Below are 17,023 nucleotides of genomic sequence, written 5' to 3' on the forward strand. Positions count from 1 at the left end.
GTCCTGAGCTGTACTGCTATTCTGACTACTGCAAGGACTCCCACAGAAGTGGAATATTTGATGCTACCCTGCTGGCATGCTACAGTTCCTGTCTTGAGTACATTGATGCCAGCTATGGTAACCTGGTCAGTCCTTAGTATAGTTGATTCTAAAATGCCCTAGTGGATATGGCAGCAATCATTAACAATAATACAATGACACTCTTGCACATATATCTTTGTACTATATTGTCTGTTCATTTCCCTGAGATAAATCCCTACAAATAGTCTAGTAGCAAATGCATTATTTCAAGGTTTGGTCTCCAATGATAAACTGCTCTCCTAAAAAGTTGTACCAATTTACATTCTACCTGAACATCCCTTGAGAATGCCTGTGTCTCTAGAACCTAGCTAACATTAGCTAATATGAATTCTACTAATCTTTGCCCATCTGATAGGCAAAAATTGCTAAGATCTTGTTTTAATTTGCATTTCCTTAATTACTAATAAGGTTGAACAGTTTTTCACACGCTTATAACCAACCCATGGCTATTTCTTTTACATATCTAACTAGTTATTATTGCAATTGTTTTTAAAAATTTACCTCATATGCATTAGCCTTACTGAGCAATTAAGTTTAATAAATTCAGAATTGATTCCTTTGGATTTTCTTGGTAGACAATGGCATCAAAAACACCGACAGCTTTTTTCCTTCACAATATTTATTATACATTTTTCTTCCTATTCTTGTTACACTGGCTTAACCCTCCAGAAGAACACTGAAAACAATGTTGGTAGTTGGCACCTTGTCTTGTTCCTGATCTGAATGAAAGTATGTTAGTATAGTGGTTCTCAATTAGAGATGAACATGAGAATCACCTGGGGAGTCATAAAAATACATAGTTTGGGTCTCTGTCTACTGAATTTAAATCTTTAAGGATGGGGTCCAGGCAAAGAACATTTCTAAAGAGGGCCCTATCCATCCCCAGGTGATTCTGAGGCTCAGCTATGAATAAGGACCATTGTCCCGTTAACACTAAATAAGCTATTTGCTGTTGTTTTCTCATAAACACTCTATTAAGACTCCTAACTTATCAAGAGCACTCTTGTTAACTTTAAAATTCATGGATATTAAATGGTAGCAAATGTTCTTTCACTATCTACCAAGAGGTGATAAGATTTTTATTTATTAATTATAATGGACATTAATATACTGCCTAATTTTGAACAGTCTTTAAATTGTTAGAATACAGCACTTGATTTTACAATATTTTACTTAGGATTTTGGTATATATATTTATAAAATAAGACGCGTCTATAGTTTCTGTTTTGTTTTAAATGTTATTTTTGTCAATTTTGGTGCCACAATTATGCAAGTTTCACAGAATGAACCAAGAGGTTTTCCATCTTTTGCTTTGTGCCGGGTGGACCTCTTTAAATAATACTGGAATTACTTGTTCCAAAAAGGCTTTATAAAATTCACTTGAAAATCATTTGTGCCTTTATTATTAAACAAGGTTTTGCAAATTTTATAATACAGCATTAGCACCTCATGCAGAAACTCAAATGACATGGTGACTGCTTATGTAAACTGTTTTGTACACAGAAGAGTAGGCCCTGAGTCACTGGTTCATTGCATACTGAGAATGTGAGAGTAAGGAAGTGCTTTATAATTTGCACAGGCAAATAAAAAATTCAGGGATCCCTACCAACTTATTCTCCATTCAATTAAATACATGGAACCATTATAGATGCACATTGATAACACTAGCCCCGTGGCTCTCAAAAGAAATTTCAATCGTTGTACTGTTGATATTTGGCTCTGTTGTCTAATGAGTTTGCCGACCACTGCACTAGCCCAATGCAGCACATGGAAGACCCATAAAAAAGAGGGTAGCTTATAATCTCAAACTGCCGAAGTTTACTCTTTCATCATTCTTCTATGAGTATCTTTTGATTTGTATCTTCATAACCCTATCCTATTCTAAGCTCCCAACAATTGTCACCTGGACCCTCAGCAGTAGCCTCCTAACTCCCCTCCCCATTTGTACTCTTGCTTCTGTACCACTCTCTGCCTACAACACTTTCCCAACACCCCCACATTCATTTTCACCCTTCATATCTAAGATCAAGCACTATGTCCTTAAGGAAATTCCTAAACACTCTCCCACTATGGACTAGGTTAGGTCCTGCTTGTTACGTGTTTTCACAGTGCTTGGTAACGTATCCTTTAAAGTACTTATGTAGTTTGTAATTGTATACTTAGCTATGTGGCCACTGAATTAATATGTCTCTCTCACTAGAGTGTAAGCTTCATGAAGGCACAATCCATATCTATTTTGATCACTATTGTATGCTCAAATCCTGGTACAATGGCTGGCACATAGTAAGCATAATAAAAACAAGTTGAATGAATGCTAATTCAGGGATGTGTAGTTAGAGGAAAATGCTATTTGCAGTACTCATTTCTTATATAGAGTCCTCAGTATTCTATACTTTGCTAAATACCACCTAAAAATAGTGATTAAGTAAACTAAATGCCATCTATTTAAGGGCAATTACTTACTGACAATGGAAAATGAACAATTGTTCTCTTACTTGTAAATTCCTCGTGACATATTTTCTATGTATTTAGCTTTGTCTTGTACTCCACAGTGGTAATGGTAAGTCTTAACACAGGCTTTTATTTCACATCCAATAGTAGCACCGGGCTGACTGCAAAGTGTACATTTCTGTTTAAGGGAAGAGAAAGAATAATCATAAGCAGTATTTCAAAGTCTATGCAATCTCATTTTTTTTCTATTTTAGCCATATTTCAGCCAAACATTCCAGCTAACAAAGAAAACAGCCAATTTTCTATTAAAAAAGTAATGCACTGAACTTATTATATAGCAATATATCAAATAATGCAGCAATTTCAACCATACTTTGATAGATTTTCTAATATTAAGTCATCCCCTGTTAGAGATATGACATATAAACATAAATTAGACACTTCTTAATACTGCCAAACACAAAAAGAATGGTATTCTATATTTTAGTGGTAGGCTCCTTTTCTTCCCTGAGATCAGTTCCTTTCCTATTATGGAATGAGAAGACAGGGAAGCAATTCCCCCAGAGAGGAATTGCTACCAAGTAGGCAAAAGGGCAGAGACTGGAGACTGAAGGGGCTGAAATCTTTTCAAGACCTCGATCTGGCCTAGATCAGAATTGCCTCAAGAATGTTAGAGATTTAAAGGTGACTGATGACAAAAGGATGTCATAGTCAAAGAAATTTGAGAAATGTTAGTTTTAAACAGATTGTTCCATGGAAGGACTTCTCACAATGTTTTCTCCAGGAAGGAGGGTATAGTAAACAGTTCTCAAGTTTACTGAACTCCAGAGACTCTTTTATTTTTGGAGGGCTAGGGAAGCATCTTGATGGGCTAATTTCCTTTGGAGCACACTTGGGGAAATGCTAGGTTATTGCTTGCCCTAACATTCAACAGTGCAGAGGTAAATAAGTTGATCAAAAGAACTGAATTGTTATCCCAGTCACCTATTTAGACTTTAGCTATATGACACAACAACATTGCTCTGCATGATATGATGAAATGATTCCCCCTTTTTTAGCCTATACATTCTGTTTTAAAGGAGTTTCATTTTTAAAAGTGTAATTGAAGTATAAATAAACTGAAATGGATTTAAATGGAAGAGAGAACATCAACAGTTTTCACACCTTCAAAAGTGTGAATTAAACTTCAAAAGTGTAATTCCCCAAACAAATGGTCATTCCTAATGGATTCAGACAAAGATCATCAATGTTTGAAACCACTAGATGAAAGACTGAAGAGGAATTTCAAAACGGAGGGATCAGACTCACTGCCTGAACCCAAAGATCAGACATTATGAGTTGTCTGATGTGATAAAATATGGATGATATAGTACTACCTGTAAAGTATTCTTACCCCCCAAAATGCTGAAACTGAATCTAATCAAGACTTTACACCTAACTTCATTTTAAAAGAAAATCTGGCAAATAGAGGCACAAGTTAAATGGCATCATGAAAAAGCAAACAGACAAATAAAAGCATGTGGGATAGTCTACAAGACAATCAATTAAGTTTCTTCAACAAGTCAATGGCATATAACAAAACAAAACCAGAAACAACAAAGACAGGGAGGAGGGTGTGCCCTGGATCACTGAAGGAATATATAAAAACCACATGTAATGTATGAGCCTCCTTTGGGTTCTGATTAACACAAATGAACTTTAAAAAGATAGTTTTGAGACAACTGGGGAAATACAAATACAAATTGGGTATTAAATGACACTGAGGACTCATTGTTAATTTATAAAGAATAATGACATTGTGGTTAGGTAAGAAAATGTCCAACTTTTAAGAGATACATACTGAAATATGTAGAGGTGAAATGATATCAAGTCTCAGCTCTGCTTTGAAATACTTCAAGCAACAAGATTAAAAGGCATAGATGAAACGAGTGCCGCAAATTCTTGGTAACTGATGAGTCAAGGTGATGGACAGACGTGTGTTACTAGTCTTTCTAATTTTGATATGTTTGAAAATTTTCACAATTCAAAAAATTTCAAAAATTAAAGTCATTTCTAGAAGTAATTGCTGTCTTAAAGAAAAGATTTTGCATTCCATTGATATTTTATAATATTCATAAACTGTAAAGGAATGATGAATAAAGATGCCGATATTACTTAAAGCTATTTATTAGTAATTCAGTATGCTTAAAAACATGAGACTTAGGCACATTTTAAAGAAAACTTTAAGGCTTTGATAAACATTTTAAGAAACATACTATGTATGTGAACTTTAACTAAACAGAAGGCTCTGAAAAAACTCATTTCCTTCTATAAAAAAAAAGGAATGAATAACAACATGGGGAAGTTCTCAATGCTCTATTGGGGTTTTGGAATTTTTCTTTAGGCAAGCTTAAACAATATTAACATTTTAAACTTAATAAGTAGCATTACATTCACCTCATTTTTTATTAAAAGACTCTCAAATACCCTGAAATATAAATCTCGTAATTCTATTAAGTAATGAAGTTACATAGAAAAAGGAGTAAGTTTCAGTAACATCAGCATCCTTTATTATATTACAAATAAGTCAAATAGATATTGTGCTTTAACATATGAACTACTTTATATTAAATTTTTTGATGGCTGGATAAATTTGGAAGTGTTCTATATTTAAAGCAGAACATCAGAAGAGAAACGTTGCATAGAATATAAAGCCACAGACCATTCTCTTTCCTCGCTTAATCTCCTGTAGAACAGTTTTAATATCAAAATCTCCAAATTCTGCTCTTGATGTTGTTGTGAGCTGGACTGTGCCAGAAGAAAATAACTAGAAGAAAAAATGCAAGAACATTTAATATTCAAAATCCTTTTTAGAAAAAGACTAAACATAATAAGAAATAAATGTGTTACATTACTTCAATGTCCTGAGAAAGAGTACTTTTCCTTAATAATCAATTACTGATTCAAATATTTTTAATATATTACCATGTCTGATTGAAATATAACCCAAAATAAAAAGAATGAAATAAAACTAATGTTTCCAGTATGGAGCCAAGGTCAAATACTTTATTAAACAATGTAGATTTCAACAGTGTCACGCTGTCATCTCAACTGTTACATTTCCACAAAGTTTTAAGAAATAGTTTCAATTGGCAAATTTCATCCATAGATGCAGATCAGTATTACCTGGGGATCTCTTTCCCCCAAACAACACATGTTTGGGATCTACTCCAGAGATACATATTTTGGAAAAAACTCCCCAGGTAAATCTAATATGCATGTTAAGAACTTCTGGTATAAATAATATATATTTTAGAACCTAATCATAAATGGGATGAGTAATTCAACACAATCTATCTAAATAGTGAACATTTATGTATATTTATATTTCAGACCTATAACTAAGGATGCAATGATAAGATATAGTTCTTATCCACAAAGAATTTAAGAGTCTATTAGGGAAGAGAGATTCATAAATAGCTGTAATCTTACCTTATAATAGACAAATATGCAAATTGACCGCACCTTCGCTACACCCAAGCCACGCCCACCAACCACGCCCACCAGAAAACCGTTGCAGGGGCGTTGGGGTGTGGCGGAGCCCAAGGCCAGGAAAGCCTTGGGCACCAGCAGGGAGCCTGCACGGATCGCAGGCAACGACCAGGGGGTCGGCTCCTATGATCCGTAGCAGGGACGCTGGGTGCGGCCGAGCCCAAGGCCGGGAAAGCCTCGGGCAGAGGCTTTCCCAGCCTTGGGCACCAGTGGGGAGCCTGCACGGATCGCAAGAAACCACTGGGGGTCGGCTCCTGCAATCGGTAGCAGGGACACTGGGTGCAGCCGAGCCCAAGGCTGGGAAAGCCGCCCGAGGCTTTCCCGCGGCTTTCCCGGCCTTGGGCACCAGCGGGGAGTCTGCACCCATGGCAGGAAACCACTGGGGGTCGGCTCCTGCGATCGGTAGCAGGGACGCTGAGTGCGGCCTAGCCCAAGGCCAAGGCTTTCCCGGCCTTGGGCACCAGCGGGGAGCCTGCACGGATCGAAGGAAACCACTGGGGGTCGGCTCCTTCGATCCTTAGCAGGGATGTTGGGTGCGGCCGAGCCCAAGGCCATCGCCCGGGGCCAATCCCGACCCTGAAAGAAGGCAGAAGGCAGTGGCCACAGCCAAGGCCTGGGTCCCCGGTGCCGGCAGAAAACTGGTGCAGGCAGCCAGGTGAATGAAGGTCTATTGCACAAATCTTCGTGTATAAAGTACAATAAGAGAGGCATTTACTTGGTTATAGTGGAGACTGAACATATCTTTCATAACAAGTTTATAAAGTTGAAAGTTTGACAGTTTTGAGTCAATTATAGATTATCTAGAATATGGTAAGTATAATCAGAATTGATTTAAATCCTACTAAATTATAGAGGCTACATATTTTTTAAAATCTGATTTATGAAGATGTGGGACTATAGGATATCCTATATAATAAAACCCTAATATGCAAATTGACCAAACAGCAGAATGACCAGTCGCTATGATGCGCACTGACCACCAAGGGGCAGACACTCAATGCAGGAGCTGCCCCTTGGTGGTCAGTGTGCTCCCACAGGGGAAGCGCTGCTCAGCCAGAAGCCGGGTTCGCTGCTCCTTAGCTCAGCAGCGATGGCAGGGAAAGGGCCTAAACTGGCAGGTGGACATCTCCCGAGGGGTCCCAAACTGTGAGAGGGTGCAGGCCGGGTTGAGGGACCCCCCCCCCCATCTAGTACTATTCATAATTATAAAATACTAATGCTGGGGGGAAAGTGCCATACTTGGTTACTAGCTAAATGCTTTTCAAAAAACTTGGGTTTAAAAGCACATAAAATGAACTATGCTTACCATACACTTATAATGTGCAGCTGCCTTCTTGGCATTAAATATATGCAGCTTTCCTCTTGCTTCATTTTCTTCCTCCCCTACATGACAAAATCCACATTTAGGCCTGGTGTCACTAGGGCTGCTTCTGTGTGGAGACCTATCTCTCTGCAAATGTAAAAGAAAAAGAAACTTTAAAAAATCCACACCAAAAAAGCTATTAGTAACCTCAAGCTTAGTTAACATTTCAAATGATGAATTTTATCTATAACCACAGTTTAAATGAAATATTCATAGTGCAACAAAAAGTAAGAATAAAGCATTTTTCTACTTACATAGGAACTACTTTCCATTTCATCAGTTCCATGGGAGGATGTGGACCTGGTATCTTCCGACAGCCCTTTAAAATTAGTTTTTCGTGGCCTTCCTTTGCGACTTTTCTTTTTACTTTTAGGTGATGAGGGCTCCAGTTCATGTTCATTAAAACTTTCTTCTAAATCAGCTATTTAAAAATGAACAAAAACTTTACATGGACCAACCTTAAAATAAGCATTAGTTCATGAGTGTTAGATCATAGGTTTCTCCTTAAAATAAAACTGCCTTTGGAAATAAGGAGAAATGGTTTGTGATATGTTCAATATAGCAACCTAAAGTTTCATATAAATGCAAAAAATCAAATAAAAATACTTTTATTATGATAATTGAAAATTATTTCATTGAACTTATAATTCTATAAAAATGGGTTTTGTGATCTTTTCTACATAATTCAGTAAACATCTCTAAACTCTAATAAATTAATTTTTAGAATTAGCTCATTTTTTTGACCATAGGTTTCAGAGTCTTACCTCACACTGTTGGTGAAATCAGAACACTTTACCTAGAAAATAAACTTAGAACAACTTGGAAAACTAAATGAACAAAAAGTAGGTATATCTGTGCTGTATAATATAGTAGCTGCTAGCAACATGAGACTTTTTTAAAATTTAAGTCATTTATAATTAAGTAGAATTAAACCTTCAGTTTCTCAACTGCCTTGATGACATTTCAAGTGTGTACTAGTCACATGTGGCAAGGTAGGTGTGTCTCTAGTGGACATTACAGACAGAATGTTTCTATCACAGAAAAATCTATTGGACAGTACTGCTCTAGACAGCTAGTTCTGTAAACTATCATGAAAATGAAATGATCAAATTTAACAAGGAAGTCATCTACAAATGAACTAACTGATCAAGTAATTAAACAAATATTAAGTATAAAAGGAATTTCTAACATAAGCAATAGAAAAGCTATGTTGTAGGTTAGCAGTACATACTTTAATGGATTAAACAAAGTATATGTAGAAATTTTAGAACTGCATTTCCCAGCAATTTGAAAATAATTTCTACCATTAATGGAAGGTGTTTCATTTAGTTATTTGCTACAAATATTTTATTTATTAAAGGCCTACTACATATAAAAACCAAATGTTCACTTGACTTGGGGTCAAACTACAGAAGCTTTAAGGCACAGAGCTAATACCTTCTTCATTTCTTTTGTACCATTAGTTATTGATTATAATTCTAGGGACTAATTTTTTCAATGAAAAAGCATATCAACTCCTATGCAGATCTTTCCTAATAAATACTTTAACCCTTTGCACTCGCTTTTTTCTCGATTCCTTTATTCTACTCAGGATTTAATTTTTTAAATACCCTAGATTTTACAAAGCGCGGCAGCAGAATAAAAAACTGGAGTTTCTTTGCATACAAACTTATTTATTTGGATTTTTTTATATTTCAAATTATTGATACATTCAAAGAGTATAAAAAGAGCTGCTACCGATGCTAACCGTGTCGAGTCACACCCGACGTAGGTAGGTTAGTTTGCTGCTGGGGTCCAGCTGATCGGGACTGAGTGAAACAGGCTGGACATGCCCTGGAGCCCTCCTGTGGTCCCTCCCCGGCTGAGCCAACATTCCGTGTCCCTTCCTGGCCCTGATTGCTGGTGGGAGGTAATCAACCAAAGACCATCCTATATAATAAAAGGCTAATATGCAAATCGACCAATCAGCAGAACAATTGGTCGCTATGATGTGCACTGACCACCAGGGAGCAGATGTTCAACACAGGAGAGCACCGGTCAGCCAGAAGCCCGGCTCACAGCTGGAGAGCGCAGCAGCCTCTCCCACCTCCACAGTAGCGCTAAGGATGTCCGACTGCCAGCATAGACCGCCCCCCCCCCCCCCGAGTGCACGAATTTCATGGACCGGGCCTCTAGTACATAATATTCTTCTATTTATAATGAAATAATCACTAACACTATAATAACACTATATTAAACATCTATAAAGCAATTATTTAACTGATTTCATTATCAGGCCAATATGTTTAGTTTTCCACATGGCATATTTATCTGTCCTAAATATGAAATCATTCAGTATAAAATTTTAGAGGACTTCATAACAGCAATAGTAAAAAAAAAATCACAAACAATTGATAGATTTAACTTTCAAACTTGTGAAAGTAAAAAAAAAGTGATAAAATTACAAGGCAACTGAAAAAATATCTGCTGCACCTATGACAAAAGATTAGTATCCTTATGATATAAGCTCTTAAAGATTGACTCCAACAGAAAAATGGATCAAACACATGACCAAATATCACAGAATATAAACATGCTTTTAGAAATTTTGACTACTCTAGAATCAAACAAGTATAAATTAAGTGACATAGCATTTTCACCTTTCAAAGCAGCAGACTTAAAATAGTTGTAAAAAGCTACAATAAACCAAATAACAATGTGTTAAAAATTTACATATATAAAAGCCCAGCAACCGGAACAGTGGAACGACCAGAATGACCAGTGGCTATGAAGTGCACTGCGGCAGCCAACCAGCCTGACCTGAGCTCCGATTGCTGTCACCCGCCAGCCTGCCTGGCCCCCAATCGGCCCTGATCACCCTGATCAGGGGTGGGGCTGGCCAGACAATTGCCCACAGCCCCTCCCCCAGCTGGCCCCACCCCCAATTGTCCCCCTAACCCTGATCGGGGACAGGGCTGGCCGGCCAACTGCCCACAGCCCCTCCCCCCACTGGCCCAGCCCGATGGACCCCCATTGGGGCGGGCGAGCCAGCCAGCCCCCACCCATGCACGAATTCATGCACTGGGCCTCTAGTAAAAATATAAAGAAGCCCCACAATAATGTTCAAATAGACCATGTTTCTGGATGAACAGGATCAACAATAGAATGGTATCAGTTCTCACTAACCTAATTTAACAAAACTCCAATAAAATGAAACTTACAAGTTGATTCCATGGAAGAATAAAAGTGCAATACACAGGACTATCTTTTTTAAAAAAAGATGAAAAAATGTATTTTCTTTATTTTAGGAAGAGGAAGGGAAAGAAAGAAACATCAATTGGCTGCCTCCCGCCAGCTCCACAACCTGGAATCGAACCTGCAACCTGGATATGTGCCCTAACCTGGACTTGAACCTGCCTTCTATTGGTGTGTGGGATGACGCTCAAACCAACTGAGCCACACTGGCCAGGGCCAAAATACACTTCAAAGCAACAGCACTTAAAACACTGGCACACAAAAAGTAATCAGCAGAAGAAAAAGCAAGACTGAAAATTGACCCAAAGAAATTGCATTTGAACTAAAATCTACACTTAAACCTAATCTTTTCAAGCATTCTCTCCTTCCACTCTTATGGTCTTTTTAGATTCCCAGTAAGCGTCACCATATACACTGAAGTAAAAGAAATTTCATAATAATAATAAAAAGGAAAATAGACCCATGTACATATATGAGGATCCAGACTATGATAATGGTGTCATTTGAAATGAGTAGGGGAAGACATGTTGGCACAGTCAGCTCTACATTTAGAAAAATTGAGATTTATTCCTCATACCATATGAAAATTAGAGATGGATTTTAAAATCTAATCATAAAACAAACTATAAATGTAACAGAAGACAATGAAGAAGAATATTTTTTTATAATCTTAGGGTTGGGACACCTAGGAAGCCATAAAGAAAAAGCTTGAGAGATCTCACTAAACTTGTGTGGCACAAGCACCATAGACCAAATGCAAAAACAAATAATGACCTGGGAAATCATTTGTATTTAGTGACAGAAGATTAATATCTACATAAAGAGCACTACAAATCAACTTTAAAAAGATAAGCTTCAAGAAAAAAATGGGCAAAGGAAAGGAACTGGCAATTCGCAGAAGAAATATAAATGAGTAAAAAAAGGTAGCAGAAGTCCAACCTTACTAGTGATAAAAGAAGGAAATTAACCCTTTGCACTCGGATGTCGAGTGTGACTTGACATGGTTAGCAGTAGAATAAAGGAATCGAAAAAGCAAGCGAGTGCAAAGAGTTAAATGAGATAAGTGGGGAACTGGATACTCTCATACACTGTTGGTGGCAGCATAAACTGGGTACATGTGACAGTAGTTATTTCCAATGTTAAACACATACCAGTAGACCCCTTCACCTGGCAACCTCATTTCTAGGACTCTATCATATAGAATCACTTGTCTTATCTATATAAAGAGGGAATATACAAATTGACCATCACGCTGTCACAAAGATGGCGGCGCCTACAGCGGAGGCAGGGCTTCCATAACACAAGATGGCTGCACCCACAGCAGAGGAGGAGTTAACGTAACACAAGATGGCTGGACCCACAGCAGAGGCCAAGTTCCCATAATGAGCCTTAAGGAGCAACCAGCAGGGACATGAGGCTGCGTGGCGCTGGGCCAGGGTAGGGGACCTGAGGCTGTGCCCCACGCCCCAGCATCAAGCCAGGAGACCTCAGACCTGAGGCCACGCCCCCCACCTGGTGGGGCTTGACAGGTGCCAGGCCGTGGGACCTGAGGCTGCTCCCTTCGCCCCGGGCCGGGGGACCTCAGGCCACGGCCTCCACCCCAGGCTGAGGGACCTGAGGCTACACCACCCTGCCTGGTGGGGCTTGACAGGGGTGGGGCCGGCTGGGTCTGGATCTCACCCAATGGGCGTGGGGCCAGCTGGGTCTGACACGATTTTGAGGCACCACATGTGGGCGGGGACTTGACTCTGGGTCCCATGGCACGCCACAGACTCTGAGAGGAGGAAGATTTTCATATAAATTTTACTAATTTTCTTTCATCTCTGACACTTCTGTTCTAGAGAAAGGGCAAATAGCAATATTAAAATATTTCCTCTAATCCCCTTTTAATGTGCATGTATTTCGTGCACCGGGTCACTAGTATATATACCTAAGAACATATGTATAAGGGAGATCAGTTTTATATATACTTGTGAAAAATAGGTATAACTGATTTTTGTTAATAGAGAAATCCTAAAATAAATTGCACTTCTATTTATTTTAGGGGTCATAACTTAAAAAAAAATGAGCTCTATCTGTATGCACTGACATGAAAGGATGTCTGTGATATACCACAGAATGACAAAAGGAAGTTCCATAACATTATTATATATACTATGATGCCACTGTGTTTTTTTAAAGTATGTATGTGCATATATATATATGTAAGATTGTACACATGTATAAAAGGCTCTGGGAAGATATACACCAAACTGTTACTAGAGAATGTGATTTCAGGGTGAAGAGAGTAGCTTCTTAAAGGACTTCAATTTTAATAGTACTGTTTTTATTTTACTTATTTTTAAATTTATTTTTTATTGATGAGAGTATTACAAGATGTCCCCTAATTTCCATTCTCCACCCGGCTCCCATCCTACCCCAGGCCTTCACTGCACTGTTATCTGTGTCCTTGGGCTATGTATAGATTCATAATCATTCTTTGGTTAATCTAATTTTTTTAAATTTTATTTTATTGTTTAAAGTATTACAAATAGTAGTATATATATCTCCTTTTTTCCCCATTGATCTTCCTCCAGCCTCCAACCCATGGTACATGCCCTCATACCTCACCCCCAGTGTCTTGTGTCCATTGGTTGTGCTTATATGCATGCATACAAGTCCTTCAGTTTATCTCCACCCCCCCCCAACACTCCCCAACCTCCCGCTGTAATTTGACAGTCTATTCGATGCTTCACTGCCTCTGTATCTATCTTTTTATTCATCAGGTTATAATGTTCTTTATTATCCATAAATGAGTAAGATCATGTGGTATTTTTCTTTCATTGCCTGGCTTATTTCACTTAGTATAATGCTCTCCAGTTCCATCCATGCTGCTGCAAATGGTAAGAATTCCTTCTTTTTTATAGAGGCGTAGTATTCCACTGTGTAGATGTACCATAGTTTTCTGATCCAGTCATTTGCTGACGGGCACCTAGGCTGTTTCCAAATCTTAGCTATTGTAAATTGTGCTGCTATGAACACAGGGGTGTATATATCCTTTCTGATTGGTGTTTTTAGTTTCTTGGGATATATTCCTAGAAGTGGGATGACTGGGTCAAATGGGAGTTCCATTTTTAGTTTTTTGAGGAAACTCCATACTGTTCTCCACAGTGGCTGCACCAGTCTGCATTCCCACCAGCAGTGCACGAGGGTTCCTTTTTCTCTGCATCCTCGCCAGCACTTGTCGTTTGTTGATTTGTTGATGACAGCCATTCTGACAGGTGTGAGATGGTACCGCATTGTTGTTTTGATTTGCATCTCTCAGATAATTAGTGACTTTGAGCATGCTTTCATATGTCTCTTGGCCTTCCGTCTTTTTTTGAAAAGTATCTATTTAGGTCTGTTGCCCACTTTTTTTTATTGGATCGTTTATTTTCCTTTTGTTAAGTTGTATGAGTTCCCTGTAAATGTTGGAGATTAAACCTTTATTGGTGATAACATTGGCAAATATGTTCTCCCATACAGTGGGCTTTCTTGTTGTTTTGTGGATGGTTTCTTTTGCTGTGCAAAAGCTTTTTATTTTGATGCAGTCCCATTTGTTTATGTTCTCTTTAGTTTCCATTGCCCTAGGAACAGTATCGGTGAAGAAGTTGTTTCGGCATATGTCTGAGATTTCTCTGCCTGTGGATTCCTCTAGTATTTTTATGGTTTCCTGTTTTATGTTTAAGTCCTTTATCCATTTTGAGTTAATTTTTGTGTATGGTGTAAGTTGGTGGTCTAGTTTCATTGTTTTGCATGTATCTGACCAATTTTCCCAACACCATTTATTGAAGCGACTGTCTTGACTCCATTGTATGTTCATGCCTCCTTTGTTAAATATTAATTGAGCATAGTGGTTTGGGTCAATTTCTTGGTTCTCTATTCTATTCCATTGGTCTATATGTCTGTTCTTGTGCCAGTAACAGGCTGTTTTGAGAACAGTGGCTTTGTAATACAGCTTGAAATATGGTATTGAGATCCCACCTACTTTGTTTTTCTTTCTCAGGATCGCTGCGGCTATTTGGGGTCTTTTTTTATTCCAGATGAATTTTTGGAGAGTTCCTTCTAGGTCTGTGAAATAAGCCGTTGGTATTTTAATGGGGAGTGTGTTGAATCTATAGATTGTTTTGGGTAATATGGACATTTTAACGATGTTGGTTCTACCAATCCATGAACATGGTATGTTCTTCCATTGGGTTAATGTAATTTTTTAAAACAATGGGAAATTTACTACCTTTGTAATTAAAAGAATCTATAATAACCAATGTGGTGAAAGGAGGAGGGTTAAGTCATTCACTGCTGATAGGAATATAATAGGAAAACATGTAAATTGACCGTACCTCCGCGATGCCCACAGTAAATCAGGAGTGAGTATGCAAACTAACCCCACAAAGATGGTGAGCCTGTGGGCGGCTTGCATGTGCGCAGGCGCTGAGCGGCCGGGGGCAGGGCGGGATGCTGGCATCGTCGCCCAGGCAATAAGGTCCGATGGTTTGCCTGCTGTATCTGCCTCCCAGGGGCGCACCTGCGCCGGCAGCTCCTACACGCGGTTCCAACCACTGAAGCGCAGTCAGACCCCAGGGTCACTGTCTCTGCTGAGAACCAGGAGGCCGCTGCCCTGAGGCCAAAGTGAGAGCACGGCTCTGCCTCCTGCTTTTTAGACCCACCAGGACACAGGAGCAGAGCCCGGCCTTCACGGTCTGTCTGGAAGCAGCCTCCCACGGCAGGTGATCGGGCTGGAGATCATGCCTCGGACTCTGCGCCTTCCGGCGGGCAGGGAAGAGGCAGCTCAGCTCCTCTTCCTCTCCCCAATCCCCTCCCTTTCTAACCAGGGGCCTCACTGGGAACTTAACTTTCTTTGTTAAACAAGGGAATTCCGAACAACGATTGTCCAACCTCTGGGAACCCAGAGGGAGAACACATCTGGGGCCGGGGTGCCCCTGCCAGCCTGGGACCAGGCAGTGACTGTGCACAAGATGGATGGCTGCTCAGAGAACTCTGTGGAACAGCAGGGATCCGCTGAGCAGTTCCCGGGCATCCGGCGACCAGTCCGCCTGCGAAGAGGTTACCGGAGAAGGGTGTCTCTCTGCCACACGCGCTCCCAGCCAACCCCTCTGACACCCCCAACGGTGAGGTTTCCCATGGAAACCGCAAGGCAGGACAAGACCTGCATTTCCTCACCATCGAGCTCTCTGAGAAACTAAGAAAGAGGCTTCCAAAGCTGTGACTGTGAGCGCTTCACACAAACCCAGCCAGCACCTGTCGCCTGCTATCACCCATGAGTCTTCCATGTTCCGTTCACCCAAACCTATGACAGCACACCTCCATTCTTGGGAGCTTTAGGGGACTATGACGGAAGAAGGCACCATGACTTCTCTGGGGACACAACAGTGGGGCGACTCAGGGTGCAGAGAACTGGCTGCATTCCCAATGCCAGGATCTGGTTACTGCGCGGGATCAAGGCTCCGATTCCCCAGGCCGTGCCTTTCCCGTAAGCTACGCACAGCCACAACGGGCACTGCACTGCTAGGCAGCACGGAGCAGATTCATGAAACCCCCCAGCCCAGGAACGAGCCAGTCTCAGGCAGCTGGTCATGAATTGGCCACTGCAGGAATGGCCCTGCTGGTCGTCCCATACTCAATTGCCTGCCGAGGTCCTGACCCTACAGTTTGGGTTTGGTTCACTCCTCTTCCTCCCCAGACCCCTCTAGAGACCTGAACTTATATATATACTAGTGGCCCGATGCATGAATGAAGATTCGTGCAAGAATGAACCTTTGTTCCCCTGGCTGCCGGCACTGCCTTCGCTCTGGCCGGAGCAGCCTTTTCGCTCAGGCCTGGAGCTGCCTTTCTGCCTTCCCACGCTTTTAGGAAGGCAGAGGCCCAGAGTGGCTGGCATGGTGCAGAACGCCTATGTCGTCGCTATGACGATGATGCAAGTGTCCCGCCCCATCCCCGGCCACTCTGTGCCTGCGTATGCAAATTAACCCACCATCTTTGTTGGGTTAATTTGCATACTCACTCCTGATTGGCTGGTAGGTGTCGTAAAGGTATGGTCAATTAGCATGCTACTCTTTTATTAGGTAGATCATCATCTGAAGAAAGAATGATTCAAAAATTTCCAAATTTAGCAAAATATAGTAAAAAATATAAACCCATAGATCAAAGAAGCTCAGTGAATAGCAAGCACAGTACATAAAGAAAGCTACATCAAGACACATAAAAATCACACTGCTCAACACTGATGATGAAAAGAAAAATCTTTTAAGTAGTCAGAAGAAAAGAGACATACTATACACAGGAATAAACATAAGGATTACAAAAGATTTCTCATCAGAAACAGTG

At 40.0% G+C, this 17,023-nt stretch overlaps 1 protein-coding gene across 5 annotated transcripts in view; it reads right to left on the reverse strand.

Moving 5' to 3' along the window:
* The window catches only part of PHF6 (PHD finger protein 6), an 86,057-nt gene that overhangs the window by 10,136 nt on the left and 58,898 nt on the right, over positions 1-17,023 (reverse strand). For all 5 annotated transcript variants that reach the window (XM_079764320.1, XM_079764317.1, XM_079764318.1 and 2 more), the window contains 4 exons: positions 7,681-7,847; positions 7,370-7,513; positions 5,234-5,338; positions 2,577-2,710 (listed from right to left, as the gene is read on the reverse strand). In XM_079764320.1, the coding sequence (XP_079620446.1) occupies positions 2,577-2,710; positions 5,234-5,338; positions 7,370-7,513; positions 7,681-7,847 (550 nt within the window). The remainder of the gene's footprint in view (positions 1-2,576; positions 2,711-5,233; positions 5,339-7,369; positions 7,514-7,680; positions 7,848-17,023) is intronic.

The sequence above is a fragment of the Cnephaeus nilssonii genome (genome assembly GCF_951640355.1).
Source record: "Cnephaeus nilssonii genome assembly, chromosome: X".
Lineage (NCBI taxonomy): Eukaryota > Metazoa > Chordata > Mammalia > Chiroptera > Vespertilionidae > Cnephaeus > Cnephaeus nilssonii.